This window comes from Saimiri boliviensis, chromosome 6, assembly GCF_048565385.1.
Source record: "Saimiri boliviensis isolate mSaiBol1 chromosome 6, mSaiBol1.pri, whole genome shotgun sequence".
Lineage (NCBI taxonomy): Eukaryota > Metazoa > Chordata > Mammalia > Primates > Cebidae > Saimiri > Saimiri boliviensis.
Genome location: NC_133454.1, coordinates 114,899,545 through 114,916,822, shown reverse-complemented (window position 1 = coordinate 114,916,822; position 17,278 = coordinate 114,899,545). Strand labels below are relative to the sequence as shown.

Below are 17,278 nucleotides of genomic sequence, written 5' to 3'. Positions count from 1 at the left end.
AGACCATCCTGGTCAACATGGTGAAACACCGTCTCTACTAAAAATTAAAAAAAATTAGCTGGGCATGGTGGCACGTGCCTGTAATCCCAGCTACTCAGGAGGCTGAGGCAGGAGAATTGCCTGAACCCAGGAGGCGGAGGTTGCGGTGAGCCGAGATCACGCCATTGCACTCCAGCCTGGGTAACAAGAGCGAAAACTCCGTCTCAAAAAAAAAAAAAAAAATTAAATATAAATAAGCCGGGCATGGTGGCTCACACCTGTAATCCCAGCACTTTGGGAGTCTGAGGCAGGTGGATCACGAGGTCAAGAGTTCAAGATCAGTCTTATCAACATAGTGAAACCCCGTCTCTAATAAAAATACAAAAATTAGCCGGATGTGGTGGCGGACGCCTGTAATCCCAGCTACTCAGGAGGCTGGCTGAGGCAGGAGAATTGCTTGAACCCGGGAGGCGGAGGTTGCAGTGATTGGACACTGCCACTGAACTCTAGCCTGGGCAACAGAGCAAGACTCTGTCTCAAAAAAAAGAAACATAAATAATGAACAAAAAAAGGCCAGGCACTGCAGTGCATGTCTGTAATCTTAGCACTTTGGGAGGCTGAGGCAGGAGGACTGTTTGAGCCAGGAGTTCAAGGCTGCAGTGAGCTATGATTGTAGCACAGCATTCCAGCCTGGACAACAGAGCAAGACCTTTCTCTAAAAACACAAAATAAAATAAAGATAAAAGAGATGGGGTCTTGCTCTGTTGCCCAGGCTGGAATGCAGTGGCTAGTCACAAGCTTCCTGTAACCTCACACTCCTGGCCATAAGCAATATTCCCACCTAAGCCTCCTGAGCAGCTGGTACTACAGGTGTGTGCCACCACTGTCAGCTCTAAAACAAGCAAGTTTTTAATTTATTTATTTTGAGACCAGGTTATGCAACTGGCTAATATTTGTATTTCTGGTAGAGAAGTGGTTTTACTATTTTGCCAAGCCTGGTCTCTAACTCCTGGGCTCACTGATACACCCACCTCAGCCTCCCAAAGGGCTGAGATTATAGGCGTGAGCCACTGTGCCCGGCCAATAAGCAAATTTTAAAAACAAATGAGTTCCTAGGCATGCACCCGAAATAACTAAAAACAAATCTTCAAACCGAAAGGTGTACGCAAATGTTCACAGCAGTTCTATTCATAATAGCAAAAGGCAAAAGAACCCAAGTGTCCATCAACAGAGGAATGGATAAATAAAATGTAGTATATCCATACAATGGAATTTTATTCAGTTATAAAAAGGAGTAAAGTACTGATACATGCTATAACATGGATGAACCCTGAGAACATTATGCTAAGCGAAAAAAAAAAAACAAATACAAAAGGACAATTATTACATGATTCCACTTATAAGAGGTACCTAGCATAGTTAAAATTGATATAGATAGAAAGCAAATTAGGGGTTGTCAGTGGCTGGGAAGAGGGGTAATAAAGAGGGGTGTGTGTGTGTGTGTGTGTGTGTCTCTATTTCCTTCAGTTCTGCTCTAATAAAGAGTTTTTGTTGAATGGGTCCAGAGTTTGTTAGAAATGATGAAAAAGTTCTGGAGATGGAAGTGGTGGTGGTTGCACAACAATGTAAATGTAACTCCACTGAACTGGACATTTTATTTTATTTTATTTTGAGATGAAGTCTCGCTCTGTCGCCAGGCTGGAGTGCAGCAGTGCAGTCTCGGCTCACTGCAACTTCCACCTCCTGGCTTCGAGTGGTTCTCCTGCCTCAGCTTCTCCAGTAGCTGGGATTACAGGCTTGCGCCACTACGCCCAGCTAATTTTTGTATTTTCAGTAGAGACAGGGGTTTCACCATGTTGGCCAGGATGGTCTCCATCTCTTGACCTGGTGATCTGCCGGCTCGGATTCCCAAAGTGTTGGGATTACAGGTGTGAGCCACGGCTCCTGGCCCGAACTGTACATTTTAAAATGGTTAAATGGCTTATGTTATATATAATTTACTACAATAAAAAAAGCAGCAAAGGCCGGGCATGGTGGCTCATGCCTGTAATCCCAGCACTTTGGGAGGCCAAGGTGAGCAGATCACTTGAGACCAGGAGTTCGAGACCAGCCTGGCCAACATGGTGAAACACCCTCTCTACAGAAAATATAAAAATTAGCTGGGTGTGGTGGTGGGCACCTGTAATCCCAGCTACTCGGGAGGCTGAGGCAGAAGAAATGCTTGAACCCAGGAGGTGGAGGTTGCAGTGAGTAGAGATCGTGTCACTTCACTCCATCCTGGCCAAGAGAGCAAGGCTCCGTCTAAAAAAAAAAAAGCAGCAAAAATCATACTTGAATACTTGATGAAATACAAAAACCCTCCATGATCAAGAACAAGACAAAGATGTCTGCTATAGCTACTGTTTTCCAACTTACTAGAGGCCTTTACTGATGGAATAAGCAGGGGAAAAGTACAGGAATGGTAAAAGAAGAAATCAAACACTCCTTATTTGTAGATGACAAGATTGTGTAGAAACAAAATTAATTAATAAATATGGATTTCTGCTTTCCACCAGGATAGAGTAACAGAAAGCAAATATACCCTTCCGCCTTAAGAAATTAGCAAACTGGCCAGGCGCGGTGGCTCACGCCTGTAATCCCAGCACTTTGGGAGGCTGAGGCGGGTGGATCACAAGGTCAAGAGATCAAGACCATCCTGGTCAACATGGTGAAACCCTGTCTCTACTAAAAATACAAAAAAAAATTAGCTGGGCATGGTGGCGCGTGCCTGTAATCCCAGCTACTCAGGAGGCTGAGGCAGGAGAATTGCCTGAACCCAGGAGGTGGAGGTTGCGGTGAGCCAAGATCGCGCCATTGCACTCCAGCCTGGGTAACAAGAGCAAAACTCCGTCTCAAAAAAAAAAAAAAAAGAAAAAAGAAATTAGCAAACTGGACAAAATACATGAAACAAGTTTTCCTATTTGAACAATGGGCAACACAAGACAGGAGAGAAAGCAATGTAGTTACCCGGCAATTGCCTCAGCCTATAGCTTGAAGACAGTACCCAGGCCGCAGCACAGGGACAGAGGAGCGGGTCTCACCCAGGCCAGGAGACAGAGTTCTCTGCCAAAATGGCAACAATTTGTGGACTGGCTGCGGTAGCTCACACCTGTAATCCCAGCACTTTGGGAGGCTGAGGCAGATCACTTGAGGCCAGGAGTTCAAGACAAGCCTGGCCAATATAGTAAAACCCTGTCTCTACTAAAAATATAAAAAACTTAGGTGGTACCTACCTGTGATCCCAGCTATTTGGGAGGCTGAGGCAAAAGAATCACTTGACCCCAGGAAGAAGTGGTTGCAGTGAGCCAAGATTGTAACCCTGAACTCCAGCCTGGGCAACAGAGCAAGACTGTCTCAAAAAAAAAAAAAAAAAAAAAAAAAAAAAAAAAAAAAAAAGCCAGGTGTGGTGGCTAGCACCTATTATCCCAGCACTTTGGGAGGCCGAGGCGGGCAGATCACCTGTGGTCAGGAGTTCAAGACCAGGCTAGCCAACATGGTGAAACCCTATTTCTACTAAAAATACAAAATTACCCGGGTGTGGTGATGTATTTTTTTAATACAAAATTAGCCGGGCGAGCCAATAATCCCAGCTACACAGGAGGCTGAGGCAGGAGAATCACTGCTTAAACCCGGGAGGCAGAGGCTGCAGTGAGCCGAGATCGTGTCATTGTACGCCCAGATCTACCCTGGGCAAAAAAAGGGAAACTCAGCCGGGCGCGGTGGCTCAAGCCTGTAATCCCAGCACTTTGGGAGGCCGAGGTGGGTGGATCACAAGGTCAAGAGATCGAGACCATCCTGGTCAACATGGTGAAACCCCGTCTCTACGAAAAATACAAAAAATTAGCTGGGCATGGTGGCGTGTGCCTGTAATCCCAGCTACTCAGGAGGCTGAGACAGGAGAATTGCCTGAACCCAGGAGGCGGAGGTTGCGGTGAGCCGAGATCGTGCCATTGCACTCCAGCCTGGGTAATAAGAGTGAAACTCCGTCTCAAAAAAAAAAAAAAAAGGGAAACTCTGTCTCAAAAAAAAAAAAAAAAAAAAAACCCACCAGAATTTGTGGGGCAAAATGCCAGAGAGGAGAGAGATCCACAGAGACAGCACTCTGGAGATTTTCAGAGGGCCTCTTGGAGCCTTTGGTAGAGGATTTTTGAAATGTGATTAAGTTAAATATATTGAGATGTGGGGATTACCGTGGGTTATTTGGGAGGTCCTGATAGAATAAAAAGGGTCCTTATAGGAGGAACACACGAGTCAGAGTCAGAAGAGAAAGCAACGTGATGATGGAAGCAGAAACTGGAATGAATCACCGTGAAGATAAGAAGAGCCACAAACCATGGAATTTAGACACCCACCAGAAGCCGGAAAAGGAAACAAATCTTCCCCTCAGAACTTCCATTAGGAACCAGTCCTTGCATCATCTCCACCTTAGTCAACTGAAACTGATTTTAGACTCTGACCTATAGAATTGAAGGAGAATACATGTGTTGTTTTAAGCAATTCACTGTGCAGGTAATTTGCTATAGTGGCAATAGGAAACTAATACACTAAAAAACCTTAAAAACAAGCTCTGAAAGAATCCAGTGGATTACAAGTAATTTAATTACATCCTAGAACAAAGCCCAACAATATTTAAAAAATACAAAGCCAGGCTGGGTGCAGTGGCTCACACCTGTAATCCCAGCACTCTGGGAGGCCAAGGCAGGCGGATCACCTGAGGTCGGGAGTTCAAGACCAGCCTGACCAACACAGTGAAACCCCGTCTTGTGCTCACTTCGGCAGCACATATACTAAAATTGGAACGATACAGTGAAGATTAGCATGGCCCCTGCGCAAGGATGACACGCAAATTCGTGAAGCGTTCCATATTTTTGGTTCTGAAATGGTAACTGACTCCATCTATAAGTATGAAGGCAAAGGATCATGAAACCTAAGTTTAAAAACTACTTAATGACTGAAGCTTAATTAAAATCTTTATTAAAAATTAAAAACATCAAAAAAATGAAACCCCGTCTTAAAAAAAAACATACAGCCGGGCGCGGTGGCTCACGCCTGTAATCCCAGCACTTTGGGAGGCCGAAGCGGGTGGATCACGAGGTCAAGAGATCGAGACCATCCTGGTCAACATGGTGAAACCCCGTCTCTACTAAAAATACAAAAAAATTAGCTGGGCGTGGTGGCGCATGCCTGTAATCCCAGCTACTCAGGAGGCTGAGGCAGAAGAATTGCCTGAACCCAGGAGGCGGAGGTTGCGGTGAGCTGAGATCGCGCCATTGCACTCCAGCCTGGGTAACAAGAGCGAAACTCCGTCTCAAAAAAAAAAAAAAAAAAAAAAAAAAAAACATACAAAGCCAGGATGGTGGCACATGCCTGTAGTCCCAGCTACCCAGGAGACTGAGGAGAAGGACTGCCTGAGCCCAGGAGTTGGAGCCTGTCATGCAATATGACCACATCTGTGACTAGCCACTGAACTCTAGCCTGGGCAACATAGTGAGACCTTGTCTCTTAAAAAAAAATTAAGTAATTAAGTAAAGAATACAACAAAATCCAACAATGTTAAATTCACAATATCTAATATCCAATCAGACAGTAGCTGGCATAGGCCAGGCACAGTGGCTCACACATGTAATCCTAGCACTGTGGGGGGCCTAGGCGGGCGGATCACCGGAGGTCAGGAGTTTGAGACCAACCTGACCAACATGATGAAACCCCGTCTCTAGTAAAAATACAAAAATTAGCCAGGCGTGATGGCTGGCGCCTGTAATCCCACCTACTCAGGAGGTTGAGGCAGGAAAATCACTTCAACCTTGGAGGCAGAGGTTGCAGTAAGCTGACATCATGCCACTGCACTCCAGCTTGAATGACAGAGTGAGACTCCATCTCAATAATAATAATAATAATGGTCTAGGCCAGGCGCGGTGGCTCAAGCCTGTAATCCCAACACTTTGGGAGGCCAAGGCAAGTGGATCACAAGGTCAAGAGATCGAGACCATCGTGGTCAACATGGTGAAACCCCGCCTCTACTAAAAATACAAAAAAATTAGCTGGGCATGGTGGCGGGTGCCTGTAATCCCAGCTACTCAGGAGGCTGAGGCAGGAGAATTGCCTGAACCCAGGAGGCGGAGGTTGCAGTGAGCCGAGATCGTGCCATTGCACTCCAGCCTGGGTAACAAGAGCGAAACTCCATCTCAAAAAAATAATAATAATAATAACAAGGGTCTAAACATTTCCAAATTTGCTGATAACTATAAATTCCACAAATCGAAGAAGCTCAATGATCCCTCCAAGCACATCATAATCTTTTTTAAAGCTGCCAGAAGAAAAATCATGTAGAAAAGAGCATAAGGATGGTAGCTGACTTCTCATCAGAAATTTTTTTTTTTTTAGAGACAGGATCTTGCTCTGTCACCCAGGCTTGCCTAGCTCACTGAAGCCTTGGACTCCTGGGCTTAAGCAATCCTCCTACCTCAGCCTCCTGAGTAGCTAGAACTACAAGTTTGAGCCACTCACTAATGTTTAAGATTTTTGTGTGGAGATGGGGTCTTGCAGTGTTACCCCGGCTGGTCTTAAACTCCTGGTTTCAAGAGATCCACCAGCCTCAGCCTCTCAAAGTGCTGAGATTACAGGCATGAGTCACTGTGCCCAGCTAGAAATCATCTTTATTTTTTTTAATTTATTTATTTATTTAGAGGCAGAGTCTTGCTCTGTCGCCTAGGCTGGAGGGCAGTGATGTGATCTCGGCTCACTGCAACCTCTGCCTCCCAGGTTCAAGCATGATTCTCATGCCTCAGCCTCCGAGTAGCTGGGATTACTGGTGAGCACCACCATGCCCAGCTAATTTTTGTATTTTTAGGAGAAGCGGGGTTTCACCACGTTGGCCAGGCTAGTTTTGAAGTCCTGACCGCAAATGATCCACTTGCCTTGGCCTCCCAAAGTGCTGGGATTACAGGCGTGAGCCACCGTGCCCTGCCAAAATCATCTTTAAAGTACTGAAGGAATAAAACTCTGAACCAATATATTGTATCTGATAAATAGATACAATTTTAATTTGTTAACTAAAAAATAAAATTAAATAATTTTAAAAACTGTGAACCATAATTCTATACTTAGCAAAAACATCCTCCCCCAAAATAAAGGCAAAATACTTTTGGAGACAAACAAAAGCAGAAAGTATTCATCACCAATCTGCATTATAAGAAATATGAAAGGAATTTCTTCAGGCAGAAGGAAAATATTACCAAAAGGAAATCTGGATCACATGAAAAAATGAAAGCACTGGAAATGACAATATGTGGGTAATATAAAAGCCTTTTCTCATTTAAAAAGTATCTTTAAAGCATTCCTACCCTATAATCCAGCCATTCCACTGCTAAGTATTTACCTAAGAAAAATAAAAACATATATCCACACAAATACTTGTACATGAATGTTCACAGCCACTTTGTTGCATTCAAAAACTAGAAAAAAATCCAAATGTCCTTCAACAGGTAAATGGATAAACTGTAGCATATCAATACAATGCAACTGGGTGCAGTGGCTCACGCTTATAATCCCAGTACTTTGGTAGGCTGAGGGAGCAGGATTGCTTGAGGCCAGGAGTTTGAAACCAGCCTCTGCAGCACAGTGAGACTGTCTCTATTAAAAAATTTTAAAATTGGCCGGGCGCGGTGGCTCAAGCCTGTAATCCCAGCACTTTGGGAGGCTAAGGCGGGTGGATCACGAGGTCAAGAGATCGAGACCATCCTGGTCAACATGGTAAAACCCCATCTCTACTAAAAATACAAAAATTAGCTGGGCATGGTGGTGAGTGCCTGCAGTCCCAGCTACTCGGGAGGCTGAGGCAGGAGAATTGCTTGAACCCAGGAGGCAGAGGTTGCGGTGAGCCAAGATTGCGCCATCACACTCCAGTCTGGGTAACAAGAGCAAAACTCAGTCTCAAAAAAAAAAAAAAAAAAAAAAAAAAAATTTAAAAATTAGCCAGGTATGATGGCCTATATGGGTAGTCCCAGCTACTCAGGAGGCTGAGGTGGGAGAATCGCTTGAGCTGAGGAGGTTGAAGCTATGCTGAGCCATTATCACGCCTGGGTGACAGGGCAAGACACCATCTTAAAAAAATAAATAAATTTAGCCGGGCGCAGTGGCTTAAGCCTGTAATCCCAGCACTTTGGGAGGCTGAGGCGAGTGGATCACCTGAGGTCAGGAGTTTGAAACCAGCCTGGCCAACATAGTGAAATGCTGTCTTTACTAAAAATACAAATAATTAGCTGGGCATGGTGGTAGACACCTGTATTCCCAGCTATTAGGGAGGCTGAGGCAGGAGAATCGATTGAACCTGGGAGGCAGAGGTTGCAGTGAGTGGAGGTTGAGTCATTACACTCCAGCCTGGGCAACAGAGTGAAACTCTGTCTCAAAAAAATCAATCAATCAATCAATAAAGACATTTAAAAAAATAAACAATGAACTGGCCAGACATAGTAGCTCACGCCTATAATCCCAGCACTTTGGGAGGCCAAGGTGGGCGGATCGACTGAGGTCAGGAGTTTGAGAGCAGCCTGGCCAACATGGTGAAACCCCAAAATTAGCTGGGCATGGTGGCGGGTGCCTATAATCCCAGATATTCAGGAGGCTAAAGCAGGAGAATCTCTTGAACCTGGGAGGCAGAGGTTGCAGTGAGCTGAGATCATGCCATTGCACTCCACCTGGATGACAAGAGTGAAATTCTGTCTCAAAACAAAACAAAACAAAAAAAGTAGCTGGGTATGGTAATGTGCATCTGTGGTCACAGCTCCTTCAGAAGCTGAAGGGGAAGGATTACTTGAGCTTGGGAGGTGTAGGCTGCAGTGAGCAGTAATGCACCACTGTGCTCTAGCCTTGGTGACAGAGTGAGACCCTGTCTCCAAAAAAAAAGAAAGAAAAAGAAAATTGCAAGATATTTGTAAATAGTTATCCTCTGGTATGATATGATTAAAGTAGAATATTTGACATAATAAGCAATCCACAACAGATTCTAGGATATTTATGTAATAATGGAAGTACAAGAATGGGTCTGTGTAATAGTGTACACATGCAGGCCGGGCCAGGTTGGTCACGCCTGTAATCTCAGCATTTTGGGAGGCCGAGGCAGGCAGATCACATTAGGTCAGGAGTTCAAGACCAGCTTGCCCAATATGGCAAAACCCCGTTTCTACTAAAAATAGAAAAATTAAGCTAGGCATGGTGGCTCACACCTATAATCTCAGCACTTTGGGAGGCCGAGGTGGATCACCTGAGGCTAGGAGTTCAAGACCAGCCTAGCCAACATGGTGAAACCCCATCTCTACTAAAAATTAGGCGGGCATGGTGGTGGGCACCTGAAATTCCAGCTACTCAGGAGGCTGAGGCAGGAGAATCACTTGAGCTCGGGAGGCAGAGGTTGCAGTGTGCCAAGATCATACCACTGCACTACAGCCTGGGCAACAGAGTGAGACTCCATCTCAAAAACAAAAAACAAAAAACAAAAAAAAAAAACAAAAATTAGTTGGCCATGGTGGTACATGCCTGTAATCCCAGCTACTTGGGAGGTTGAGGCAGGAGAATCGCTTGAACCCAGAGGCAGAGATTGCAGTGAGGTGAGATCACACCATGGCACTCCAGCATGGGTGACAGAGCAAGACTCAGTCTTGGAAAAAAAATAGTGTACACATACACAGAGGGATGCTGAAAATGGGGATTTTAGATCATATTTATTCTTTATATTTTCTCTGTATTTTTTAATAGTAAGAATACAATGTTTTGTTTTGTTTTTGTTTGTTTGTTTGTTTGTTTGTTTTTGAGACGGAGTTTCGCTCTTGTTACCCAGGCTGGAGTGCAATGGCGCGATCTCGGCTCACCGCAACCTCCGCCTCCTGGGTTCAGGCAATTCTCCTGCCTCAGCCTCCTGAGTAGCTGGGATTACAGGCACACGCCACCATGCCCAGCTAATTTTTTGTATTTTTAGTAGAGATGGGGTTTTACCATGTTGACCAGGATGGTCTTGATCTCTCAACCTCGTGATCGACCCGCCTCGGCCTCCCAAAGTGCTGGGATTACAAGCTTGAGCCACCGCGCCCGGCCTTTGTTTTGTTTTTTTGCGAGAGAGAGTCTCGCTCTGTCAGCCAGGCGGGAATGCAGTGGCACCATCTCCGCTCACTGTAACCTCTGCCTCCCAGGTTCAAGAAATTCTCCTGCCTCAGCTTCCTGAGTAACTGGAACTATAGGTATGCACCACTAACTCCCAGCTAATTTTTGCATTTTTAGTAGAGACAGGGTTTCACTGTATGTTGGTCACACTGGTCTGGAACTCCTGACCTCATGTGATCTGCCCTCCTTGGCCTCCCAAAGTGCTGGAATTACAGGCATGACCCACAGGCCTGGCTCCCTACATTGTTTTTACATTAGGAATAAAATTAAGCTATGTTCATTGTGAAACTGTAATACGTGTTCTCTTGCCAAGGGCCTGAAGAATGTAAAGGTCACATTATTAAAGAAGTGACTAGGCCTGGCGCGGTGGCTCAAGCCTGTAATCCCAGCACTTTGGGAGGCCGAGGCGGGTGGATCACGAGGTCGAGAGATCGAGACCATCCTGGTCAACATGGTGAAACCCCGTCTCTACTAAAAATACAAAACATTAGCTGGGCATGGTGGCACGTGCCTGTAATCCCAGCTACTCAGGAGGCTGACGCAGGAGAATTGCCTGAACCCAGGAGGCGGAGGTTGCGGTGAGCCGAGATCGTGCCATTGCACTCCAGCCTGGGTAACAAGAGCGAAACTCCGTCTCAAAAAAAAAAAAAAAAAAAAAAGAAGTGACAAAATGAGGCACTGTTGCTCCCCCAGTAACTGGTGTCAAATCAGCGTTCTGCTGTCAGCAGCGGGGAGTAAAACCAGACAGTTCTTCAGACCGCCATACCCTTCCTCTGCTCCAGCCTAGCTCTCTGCAACTGCAAGTCACAAAGTTCAATGCCTAGACCAATCTCCATTACAGAGTAAAGAAAGTGACATGCAGGCCGGGCGCGGTGGCTCAAGCCTGTAATCCCAGCACTTTGGGAGGCCAAGGCGGGTGGATCACAAGGTCAAGAGATCGAGACCATCCTGGTCAACATGGTGAAACCCCGTCTCTGCTAAAAATACAAAAAGATTAGCTGGGCATGGTGGCACGTGCCTGTAATCCCAGCTACTCAGGAGGCTGAGGCAGGAGAATTGCCTGAACCCAGAAGGCAGAGGTTGCGGCGAGCTGAGATCGCGCCATTGCACTCCAGCCTGGGTAGGACTCCGTCTCAAAAAAAAAAGAAAGTGACATGCATGTCACAAGGTGATGCAAACGAAACCAATCTCAGTCTGGCACAAGTTCAAAGCACTTGTCATTACCCTGTTAGTCAGGAAGCTCTTCCCCTAGAATACCCTACACTGCTTCTTTTTTTTTTTTTTTTTTTTTTTTGAGACGGAGTTTCGCTCTTGTTACCCCAGCTGGAGTGCAATGGCGCCATCTCGGCTCGCCGCAACCTCCGCCTCCTGGGTTCAGGCAATTCTCCTGCCTCAGCCTCCTGAGTAGCTGGGATTACAGGCACGTGCCACCATGCCCAGCTAATGTTTTGTATTTTTAGTAGAGGCGGGGTTTCACCATGTTGACCAGGATGGTCTCGATCTCTTGACCTTGTGATCCACCCGCCTCGGCCTCCCAAAGTGCTGGGATTACAGGCGTGAGCCAACAGGCTGCTGCTGCTGCTGCTTCTTTTTTTTTTCCCACTCTGTTTGGCTTCTGGAGCCATATAAGTTTGTGACTCCTACTCTAAACCCAGTGTCACTTTTCACAGCACAGCCCTCCAATGTCAGCCACCAGCTGGACTAGCTGGGGACATCCGGGAGGGAATAACACACTCGCCCCTCAGCAATGGATGATAAACTCTAGCACAACAGAGACCATCCCTAAGAACTCTCTGCCAAACCTGACCCAATCACACTACACCTTTCCTTCTTTTCTCTCCATTTATCTAATGCTGCTCCTCCTCACGTGTCCATGAAGTCTTCTCTACTGACTCCAATTCTTCTTGCTTCTTTCACATTCTGCAGCACTTAGCATCTGTATTGTTAGTTACCTCCTATGTATACATCCCATCTGCTCAATTACACCCCAAGCCCCTCATTCATTCAACAAATAGAAAGCAGCTACTCTGGCCCAAACTTTGTTCCAGGCACTGGGGATAGAGTGGTGAACCAGAAAGGCAAGGTCCCTGCCATCAGTGGGCAAACACATACGAATAAGCATCAGATCTCAGACATTGATCAACACTGTGGGAAAACATGAAGCAGGGTAACGATACAGGGAATGACGGGGGTGGAGGAGTGGGATCTATGTTATGGGTAAGGACATCCAGTGAAAGCCTCTTTGAAGAGGTAGAATCAGCAGAGACCTGCATGACAAGAGGCCAGCCACGAGAAGACCATGGGGGAAAAGCACTCCAATAGAAGGGAACAGCAATTGCAGAGACCCGGTTTCAGGAATAGAAACAGCTGGTGTGGCTACAGTGTAGGAAGTGAGGTAAGACAGTGGTATAAGATGAGGTCAGTATGGTAAGAAAGGGCTTCAGTTCTTATTCTCTTTTCTCTTTTTTTTTTTTTTAGACAGAGTCTCACTCTGTCACCCAGGCTGGAGTGCAGTGGCACGATCTCAGCTCACTGCAACCTCCATCTCTTGGGTTCAAGCAGTTCTCCTGCCTCAGCCTCCCGAGTAGCTGGGACTACAGGTGTGCGCCGCCACACCCAGCTAATTTTTTGTATTTTTAATAGAGACGGGGTTTCACTGCTTTGGCCAGGATGGTCTCCATCTCCTAACCTCATGATCCAGCCACCTCAGCCTCCCAAAGTGCTGGGATTACAGGAGTGAGTCACCACGCCCGGCCCAGAAGGGGCTTCGATTTTATGGATGATCAATAGTCTATACCTTTTAATACTGTAAGGGCAGGCATTAGAAAAATATATGAGTATCATCACCATTTACGTATTTGAAAATGCCCACAGTTACTTTTGATCCCAGTTCTCTTCCTGACAATTACTGGATTAAATCAATATCCCTTTCATTCCTTCAACAAACACTCCTTATTTTTATTTTATTATAATTTTTTTTTTTTTTCAGATAGAGTTTTGCTCTTGTTGCCCAGGCTGGACTGCAATGGCAAGATCTCGGCTCACTGCAACCTCTGCCTCCTGCGTTCAAGCAATTCTCCTGCCTCAGCCTCTGGAGCAGCTGGGATTACAGGCGCCTGCCACCGCGCCCAGCTAATTTTCATATTTTTAATAGAGACGGGGTTTCACCATGTTTGCCAGGCTGGTCTCAAACTCCAGAGCTCAGGTGATCCGCCTGCCTCAGCCTCCCAAAGTGCTGAGATTACAGGCATGTGCCACCGCACCCGGCCAACAAACACGTCTTTAGCACTACCTGGCACGGGGAACTGCTCACCCCTTTGATGAAGGTGGGTTTGTCCTTGATGCCAAAATTCCAGAGCAAGATATCTCCACCTTTGGAACCCACAGCCACGGTGCTGGGGTGAGTCGGGTGCCATGCCAAGGATGTAGCCCTCCTGTCAAAGGGGGCGGCTTTTTGTAATATCCGGTAAGAATCCAGAGTGTGCAAAAAGGACTGCTGGAGCCCCTGTCACAGAAAGAAATGAATTAGGTTGAATTAAAACTCAAGTCCTGGGTAAATGCCAATCTCTGCCTCCTTCACAGATGAGCCCTACAGCCAAGTCCTCCCACCAAAGGAAAGCTAACTGCCTGCCCTGTACACGAAAATATTTGCAAGGTACACGAACTAATCATCTTGGAAAGTAAAAGGGGCAGAGTGCATTCCAGCTGGGACCTTTACAACATAAGACTTTCTTACCTGGCTGAGTGCCCAGTAGGCCAGTCACCACAGTCTGGGTGATCGGACCACTCTGACAAGCTGGTGAACCAAGTCATCATCTAACTTGGGAGCATGCAATAGTAAAAATGCATGTACAAATCCTTGAGGGCTTGAGGAAAAAAATGCCTTACCTGCTGGACAGATGGCCAGGAAGCTCTGCCCAGCCTATGCTGGTGGAGGGTCCTGACTATGCTGCGGCATGGTGGCAGGATCTGTGGGCCAGCCAGCCCCGCCCAGAGGCAGTCTGAGTCACATCTTCTGCTAGGACCTGCCAAGCAGAACAGACATATTTTCCTCTCCAATCTCACGAAAGGTTTTTCTGCTGAAATCCCCAAAAGGAAGCCTTGTTTCATTCGGCATGGCTCATCTCCATCTTATCACCTCCTAAGGCTCTTCCATGTCCACATGGTATCACCCAGCACCAGAAATTTTAAAAGGAGTGAGGATTTGGTCTTTTCCCCAAAACACTCCCTCAAGCAGTAAGTCTTAAGTGAAACTAAATAGATCGTGCAGGGTTCCTGAGACCCCAGTCACAGAAACACACAAGAATAAAGCACACTGAAGAACTCTTCCCAGTTTGGGCTGCAAAACTCCAGATGGGACTAGGTCACAATTTTATAAATCACATATAATGCATGATTAAAAAGTTTTTAGGACAGCATGGCAGAAGTCACTGTTTAGGAAAAGAAGGAATAGAAAAGCCTGGAAACGCTAAGTAGGTTACTTCTGGGGAGGTAAACGAAATTAGAATAGGAATTAAAGCGACAGCTCCAGATCACCAAACTGTATTTGAGGACCAAATCTCTATAGGTCTGACCACTTGAAAACCAATTATTTTCTTCTCCTGGACAAAAACCACTTAACAAGCCCCGACTCCTGTCTTTTGAGGGTCTCGAAACTCCTTATAGCCCCAGGTTCAAGCCCCAGCAAACCTCAGAGAATGAGCTTTCTAAGGAGGGAAGAGACTGGGGGCTCTCACAGCTGACCACCTAGGACACGCAGCTAACAAGCAGGACTATGAAACCCAGCACACACACAGCCAGGAAAGGTAGGATTCTCTGAAGCCGTCCTAACCGTGTAAGAACCCTGCTATAAACAAGGAATCTGACAAGTCCGTGTATCTGTTGTTACGGAGCTCATCTGCTTCCTGTCACCTAGCGGGACAGGTGTTGAAGCCTAAACTCTCTAGTGTCAAAGGACCTGCAGGTAGAATGCACAGCCCGAGGCATCCGTGACCTGGGACGGCCTAGGGAGCCTCGGGGCACCCATCCCCCGCTGCAGCCTCCTGCGCGAGCACCCCAAAAGGCGGAAATATTCAAGCAGCAGGCACAGGCAGTACCGGAGCCCTTCGCACAGAGCTTCTTGGCCTCGGGCTCCAGCTCCCGGGGACTCCTGCTCCTCTTGTTCCTGGGGCGTAATACAATCTCGGAGGTCTTCTTGGTTTCTGGGCGTTTCTTGGGAGCCATCTCGTCCTCCGTGCGAGAGGGTACTGTGTTCTATGCAGAGATCATGGAGGGAGGATTGAGAGGCCTCTGGGGAGAAACAAGGCGGGGACTACAAATCTGCGGGGCCACAGGTAGCCGAGCTAAGTCAACTTCCCGCCAAACATGCCCAAGGCTTGTTCAAACCAGCTTGGAGCTCCGGCCCCACCCGTCTCGGAGACCCGCCCCTTCCTGGAAGGCGGGGGCGCGGGGAGAGGGCGGGGCGGAGGGGCGGAGGGGCGGGGCGGAGGGGCGGGGCGGGGAGGCGGGGCCAGCCCTCCCGGGAGGGGCGGGAACTGCGCCAGGACCTGTGCCAGCCCGGGTCAGCTGACCTGCCCGGAGCAAAGATGGCCCCCGGCTTTATTTATTTATTTATTTTATTTATTTTAGCGACGGGATCTGGCTCTGTCGCCCAGCCTGGAGTGCAGTGGCGCGATCATAGCTCCGTGCAGACTCCACCTCCTAGGCTCAACGGATCCTCCCACCTCAGCCTCCTAAGTAGACGGGACTACAGGCGTGCGCCACCACGCCCAGCTAATTTCTCTCTCTCTCTCTCTCTCTCTCTCTCTCTCTGTATATATACATATATATTTTTTTTTATTTTAATTTTTTTTTTTTTTTTTGAGAAACGGGGTTTATCTATGTTATCCAGGCCGGTCTTGAACTCCCGGGCTTAAGTGATCATCCAGCCTTGGCCTCCCGACACGAACCCTCTTCAGACTCGGCGCAGCTAGGCCTCTGCGAGTCTGGGTAGGAGGTCTGGTGCCAGCCAACGCCCTGGCTCCCGCCTTACAATTGGTGGTGACGCCCGCTCGGGCTTTGGGATTGGCTGGTCCCTTGGGTGTATTTGGGGCTTGGCGGCTTTGTAGAGAGCTGGTGCCTTTCCTAAGTCGGAAGCTGGGCTCTACCGGCCGGCCGGTCAGCTCTGCAGTCATGTTCTAGAACCTACAGTCCCATCGAATCCAAGCTGCTTCTCTGTGAAGGGAGAATGTGGGAGATTGATTGGAAATCCTTGACTTCTGTCTTTTTTTTTCTCCTTTCCTGGAGACAGGGTCTCTCTGTTACCCAGGCTGGAGTGCAGTGATGCGATCACAGCTCACTGCAGCCTTGACCTCAAGCTTCACTGATGCTCCCAAGTAACTCAGCCTCCCAAGTAACTGCAGACCTGTGTTCCCAAGCCTGACTAATTTTTTTATTTTTATTTTTGTAGAGACAGGGTCTTGCTATGTTTCTCAGGTTGGTCTGGACCTCCTCAGCTGAAGTGATGCTCTGGCCTCAGCCTCCCAAAGTGCTGGGATTACAGGCATGAGCCACCTTGTCTGGCCCTCACATCTTTTTTGTTTGTTTGGTGGTTGACTGGTTTTGTTTTGTTTTGAGAGTTTCTCTGTCACTCAGGCTGGAGTGCAGTGGCAGGATCTGGGCTCACTGCAGCCTCGACCTCCCGGGCATTGATTCTCCCATCTCAGCCTCCTAAGTAGGTGGGACTAAAGGCACACACCACCATGCCCAGCTAATTTTTGCATTTTTTCTAGAGACAGGGTCTCCCTATGTTGCCTAGTCTGGTCTAGAACCCCTAGTATCCATCCACCTCAGTCTGCCAAAGTGCTGAGATTACAGTTGTGAGGCACCATGCCCAGCCTCCTTACTGCTTCTAAGATTTGCCTAACCTGTTGAGTGTCCACCTAGGAGCAGCCTGAGACAGTGATGGGCCAGCAGGACTTAGAACTCCTATGCCCTGGTGTCAGCCAAAGGCCAAGGCATGAAGGTTCAGAGATGAGTCCACGCTGTCCTGCCTCGCCTGAGAAGAGACAGTTTGGATGCACCCTAGTTTCTGCGAAGAGGCGGGAAGGGATTGGGCTTACTCAAA

At 47.3% G+C, this 17,278-nt stretch overlaps 1 protein-coding gene and 1 non-coding gene across 3 annotated transcripts in view; one reads left to right on the top strand and one right to left on the bottom strand.

Annotated features, from left to right (window-relative positions):
• DDB2 (damage specific DNA binding protein 2) overlaps positions 1–15,579 on the bottom strand; it is a 31,484-nt gene extending 15,905 nt beyond the window's left edge. For both annotated transcript variants that reach the window (XM_003920062.4, XM_010334144.3), the window contains exons 1-3: positions 15,270–15,579; positions 14,062–14,198; positions 13,487–13,678 (exon numbers count right to left, since the gene is read on the bottom strand). In XM_003920062.4, the coding sequence (XP_003920111.1) occupies positions 13,487–13,678; positions 14,062–14,198; positions 15,270–15,396 (456 nt within the window). In that variant the 5' untranslated portion in view covers positions 15,397–15,579. The remainder of the gene's footprint in view (positions 1–13,486; positions 13,679–14,061; positions 14,199–15,269) is intronic.
• On the top strand, positions 4,782–4,888 carry LOC120364732 (U6 spliceosomal RNA). The gene has a single exon (XR_005579881.1). It is a non-coding gene; the product is annotated as a U6 spliceosomal RNA (small nuclear RNA).
• Positions 15,580–17,278: the final 1,699 nt, after the last annotated feature.